This window comes from Cariama cristata, unplaced genomic scaffold, assembly GCF_000690535.1.
Source record: "Cariama cristata isolate BGI_N322 unplaced genomic scaffold, ASM69053v1 scaffold13848, whole genome shotgun sequence".
NCBI lineage: Eukaryota > Metazoa > Chordata > Aves > Cariamiformes > Cariamidae > Cariama > Cariama cristata.
The window spans coordinates 7,217-12,667 of NW_009630771.1; the positions used below are offsets into that span (position 1 = coordinate 7,217).

The following is a 5,451-nucleotide window of genomic DNA, read 5'->3' on the forward strand; positions in this document are numbered from 1 at the left end:
CTGTGAAGGGGCTGCCAGTCTGACAAGGAAGCCACGAAGGACACAGTTCTTGAGGACTGGTAAAAAATAAAACTTTATTGAAACTGAAAATAATTTAGGCTTGACTCTAAAGAAGCGTTGATTGACAAAGTTAAAACATGGCAATATACAGTTTTCTTAGGAAATATAATGATGGGAGACATTCTTGAGGGAAAGGCTAGAGACTATAATGAAGCCCTACATATATCAGCAGAACAGGTACCTACCTACCGGCCAACACCCCTCTTGTCTCCATGTACATCCCGGCAAAGCAATTCAGACTTCACCACCTCCAAGTGCTTGCATGCAGTTTTTATTCATACCCATGAAGTTTTTCATGGAATAGATAAAAAGTCATATTTGTGTGGACCCTCCCACCCTTAACGTAAGTCTGCCATCCACCATCCCGCACACACGGAGCGAGACCCCTGGTTTGCTAGCCTGAGATCCCAGTGCTAGAGAAACTGGTCACGGCCCGGTTCCCAGCCCTGGCCTGTCAACTGACCACCCTTGAATTGGAAGGGGAGGGAGAGAGGTTGGTCTCTAAAGTCCATCGGTCCCTGAGGGCCTCCCCTGAGTGCACCCAACAGGACATTGTCACCCAGCCTGGGGAGCTGCCCTGACATCAACCAGCTTAACTTGCTGGGATCAGTGGACATGACTGTCACACTAGCAGACTCAAACTGGTGTCTCCCCTGGTACAAACTCCATAAAATGATTTTGACTGTCAACATTTGTTTTCCAATTTAGTACCTCCTATGTAGATAACAGAAATACATCAAAAAAGAAACATGGTAGAAAGTGCAAAAATGACAAATTCCTCCGGAACCGTTTCTATTTATTGGGTGGCTGGTGGTGTTTGGCGAGTGGGCATTAGTTTAGTCCTTAGCAAAATGACAGGTGGTATATGTTGTAAGAAAGGGTTGGTTCCTCAGCTAGCTAGTGCTTGAGAACAAGCTCACTCATTTCTTTCTTGACCACAGATCGCAGCATAAGCGGTGTTTGGCGGTGACTGCTAGTCAACCTTACAGAACAAAACAAGCCGCTGAAAGAAGAACATCTGTAAAAATGGAGTGAGGTTTTGCTGTCCTGCTTCTAAATTGGGTTCCCATTGTGATTTTTGAGACGTTTCCTCCTGCACCAGCGGGCACGGCTGCCTGCCGTGCTGCAAGGAACACGCCTGGGTCGCAGTGAGGCGGAGGGGTAGGGCTGTGGCGTTGCTGTAACGGCAGAGTAAGCAGCTGACATGCGCCGGGTATAAATTTGAGAATGGCCATAAATGTTATTTGTCTTGAACATATAGCAAATAAAAAGAAGGAATCAATACAGTGTTCCTATATGCATAAACAGCCATCTGCTTTAAAGCAGTGTGCATCAGTTGGCATGTATATAATCAGCATAGGTTCCCCTTATTTGCTGAGGCAATGAAAGATTTTGTGTGCTGTTAAAGAATTCTTTTAATTTTTGCTGACTGTTCCAATGAAAAATTCACTCGACACCTCTTATTCTGGAGCCCATATATGGGCAGTCCATCCCCGGAGATTTTTGAAAACCTGACTGGACAAGGTCCTGAGCAACCCAATCGAAGGTTGAAATTAGCTTTCTTTAGGCGGAAGGTTGGACTCGGTGGTCTGCAGCTGTCCGTTCCAACTCAGTTTTTCCTGTGATTCTGCAATTACAACGCGATGCTGCCTGGCCATCAGATGAAGGGTTTAGCTTTCTGCCACAATTGGCTGAACACTGGATATGTCCGTCTTTGCAGAGTTCCTCTGGGAGGATGCCCTTGCCTTCTGGCAGGCGCTGCCTCTTTTATAATGGCAGTTCTCTCCCCAGGCGGCCCTGAAAGGAGGGGAGATGGCCTGCAGAGCATGGCTCTGGGCTGCGCTCCTTCGCCGGCACACGCACAGCAAGGACTTCAACTCAGATCTGAAGCTCTCATTCAGCCAACAGTAAATGAAGGGGTTGTAGCAAGTGCTGCTCATGGCAAACCAGTGAAAAGCAAAGTACAGAGCGTTGCTGCTGTGGATGGCCCTGCAGGAGATCAACACCACATAGCAGTTCAGGGGGAACCAGCATACTGCAAACACAATCACCACCACCATCAGCATCTTCAGCGTCATCTTCTTTTTCCGTTGATGGGCATGGTATTGCTCCATGGTGAGGTCCCCGATGGCATTTCTCAGCCAGAGCTTCTTGGCCACCATGGTATATGTGATGGAGATCACAAGCAAGGGCAGGACATACAAGAGAACAAAAGTAGTCAAGTCCAAATATTTCCAGAAAAGATCAGCAGGAGGAGGGAAGCTGGGGAGGCAGACTGTTCGTATTGTTCTGTTTCTGAAGATCAAAGAGAGAAAGAACCTTCAATTCCACTACCAGAGGCACACAACACCCGGAGGACAAACATCTCGGACGTTCTTACAAGTTTCAGTAAAGGTACAGATAGCAGAGCTCATTCGGTAACACGGGCAAGTGCCGCTTTCAGTGGAAAATTTTGCTTTAAGTTTGACTTTTGGCCCCAAAGAAGATATTTTAAACGTATCCCCAGGAAAAGAAAAAAATCGACATCTGTGCCCTGTAATGACGAAGACCACCTCTTTTCTGTGCCTGCCTCAAATTACAGGGCTGAATCTCTGAGCCAAACTCAACTAACAAATAAGCCTGAAAGCAATTCCATTGATTTTCATTGTCCGTTCGTGAGGAACACACTGCCCAGTCAAAGAGAAGGAAGACCTCTCTTTCACCATACTTTCTTTTTTAATAACACAGATGGAGAGATGTGTGCCTCAGAGTCTGCGGGGCATTGATTAAGCTGCATATGTCATATTAAAAAAAAAGCACCATGTAAATGTCTTACCCAATATAAAATCTTGTCAAAGTCTGATAAATGGCGTGAGGCAGTGAGAAGCAGCTGGCCATAATCCAGATGATAATGATGCAAATCCCTCCTTTCACCATGGACATGCGCGGCTTGAGAGGGTGCATGATAACCTGCAGAGAACAACTAATCCTGAGGATTTACAGTGTCTTCAATTGATAAAAACAAGCTGCAAGCTTTAGAAGAAAGGAATGCATCTTTGCTTTACCCATGTCCAGGAGCAAGCATTTCATGCTGACCGCCGAATAAGAAGCAAACAGCCTGTGTGCTTTCCAGGACAGCAAGGAACGCCTAGCACGGACGTTAAGTGTGGCACCAGTTGAAAGCCAAGAGGCTGCTCTGGCTTGTACCATAGGGAGGGCAAAAAGTCTCCTAATTACTACAGACAAGGTCACCAACACAGACGGCAGCCGCGGGGCTCACAGCATTTGGCATTTGGTGGATTGGCAAGACAGAGCGACAAGATGCTTGAGAACCGCAGTTGAGTGTAGTCCTTGGCCAACACGGCGCTACCGAACGTGAAGGCTGGTCTCTTTTGTATTGGCAGTTTACCCCGTGCAGTACTGGCTACAGCGTGGTGTACTCTGTGTGTGTTTGCTGCTAAGGAGGGCGACACTCTCTGACAACCTCTTGGTCACTCCTTGAGCCTCACCTTGCAGTTCAAAGTGCCGCAGCACCTCTGCATCCCTCCAGTGTTAAAAAGCAGAGAGGAGGGCCTCATTTTACGGGACTTCAGCGAGTATAACAGCTGGAAAGTGCAAGGAGCTGTGCAAGTATCGAGTGTTACTGCTGGCTCAGTGCCCTGAGCAGAGAAACACGCTCAGTGTCACCCATCAGCCTGACTTCAGAGATCATGATGGTTAGACATCTGTTGAGCTACATGCACTATGGATGATTATATTAGGCAATGAAACAATAATTAAAAATAGACCTATCATGTCATCCAAATGGTCTCTTGGCGGATGAAGTCTTTGGTATTTTATGCATGTCTTTTCTAGTCTCATTATAAATATCTACTCAATCGAGCTTCTGCAACTCCCCTGGAGCATCTGTCTGCTCTGGTACCTCTCAGGACTAGTAATATTTTGAGAGGCAAGTGTTGATTTCTCTTTGCTCAGTGACATCTCCTTACTTCTATTTTTATCTCCTTGGGCCGTACTAGCTAATTCCAGTTCTGAGGAACCTACTCCACTGAATTTAAAGGCAGGTATTGTGTTTGCCCTTAATTAAAAAAACACTTCTTGATACCTAGCCGTGCTTTGCAATCAACCCAGAATCTACTGATTAAAATGCATCATTATCAAAATACTTCGCTTTCAGGAGCTGCAACGTTGCACATAGAATAGGCAGACTACCAAACTTTTTGTGGTAAAAAAGGCAGAAATAGATGATCTATAGTCTGGCGGTCACTGAAATTTTCTGACAGCAGATGGAGCACATCCCAGATGTCCAGAGTAAAATTCGTTATTGCTTTGAACTTCATCTAGCCATGTAATTTATCATGTGAAATTGCTTTTCAGTAACAAATCATTTCGGTGACTCCAGCACTGCAAGAAGAAGAGTCTGCCTGGGAGCGCACCTTGAAGGATCCGCTCTCCCAGTGCACAGCATTTATCACCTTAAGCAAAAATTACACACCGTATTATACTTCAAGGAAACCCTTCGGTTTGCATTCATGGCTTGACCTGTAAGGTTTTTCTGGTTCGTATGTGGCAAAAAGTATCAGGGCAGGGGCAGGAGAGGAGAATTTCTCACCTTGAACTGAACGTGCTACCTTCGTTCTCACTGCTTCCACTCTTAGGCATCCCCAAATAATGAGGCGAGCCTAAAAAGTGTAAGACTCTTCGTGAATACTGCTGAGATAACGGATTGGCTTGCTGGTGTTGGAACTTCAGGAGGTATTCCCGCCGTGCTTTCAGGGCTGTACTGCACAGCGTGGCCGAGGTGGGCAGGAGCCCTGGAGATCTCCTGGTCCAATGCCCCATGCAAAGCAGGGGCAGCTACAGCAGGGTGCCCAGGGCTGCCTCTGCTTGGGGTTTGGGTATCTCCAAGGACAGAGACTCCACAACCTCTCTGGGCAGCCTGTTCCAGTGTTGGATCACTCTCACTGTAAAAAAACATGGGGTTTTTTGTCCACTGCCATGAAAGCTGGAGCTCTCCCCTCCATGCCCTGATTCTCAAGACAGTGCAGGTTTCCAGGTACTGGGATTTGAAGGGGGAAAAAAAATAGGTATTTAGGATCTTATTTTTCCAGCAAACATAGGGGTGATGCATATCACATACCTGATGGCGATCCAGAGCGATGGCAGCAAGGGTCAGCACAGACACATGAACGGAGCAGTACTGAACAAACCGGCTTACGTGACACATCAGCTTTCCAAAAACCCACGTACTGCTTACGAACCGCACCTGAAGAACAGATAAAATTGGATTAAAAAGCGTACATTACCTGAAGACTAGCAAATAGGCTTCGCAGGAGTATGGTATGGAAGACATGCTATAATATAGTTTCCTTCTGCTTTGTAGACACGTTATACTCCGTTTTTCTGGGGAAA

The 5,451-nt window shown here is 46.3% G+C and overlaps 1 protein-coding gene across 1 annotated transcript in view; it reads right to left on the reverse strand.

Annotated features, from left to right (window-relative positions):
• Positions 1-1,703: 1,703 nt before the first annotated feature.
• Positions 1,704-5,451, reverse strand: part of LOC104165925 (probable G-protein coupled receptor 83) — a 6,157-nt gene continuing 2,409 nt past the window's right edge. Inside the window, exons 2-4 of the mRNA XM_009705698.1 lie at positions 5,180-5,305; positions 2,876-3,009; positions 1,704-2,355 (exon numbers count right to left, since the gene is read on the reverse strand). Of these exons, the coding sequence (XP_009704000.1) occupies positions 1,731-2,355; positions 2,876-3,009; positions 5,180-5,305 (885 nt within the window). The 3' untranslated portion in view covers positions 1,704-1,730. The remainder of the gene's footprint in view (positions 2,356-2,875; positions 3,010-5,179; positions 5,306-5,451) is intronic.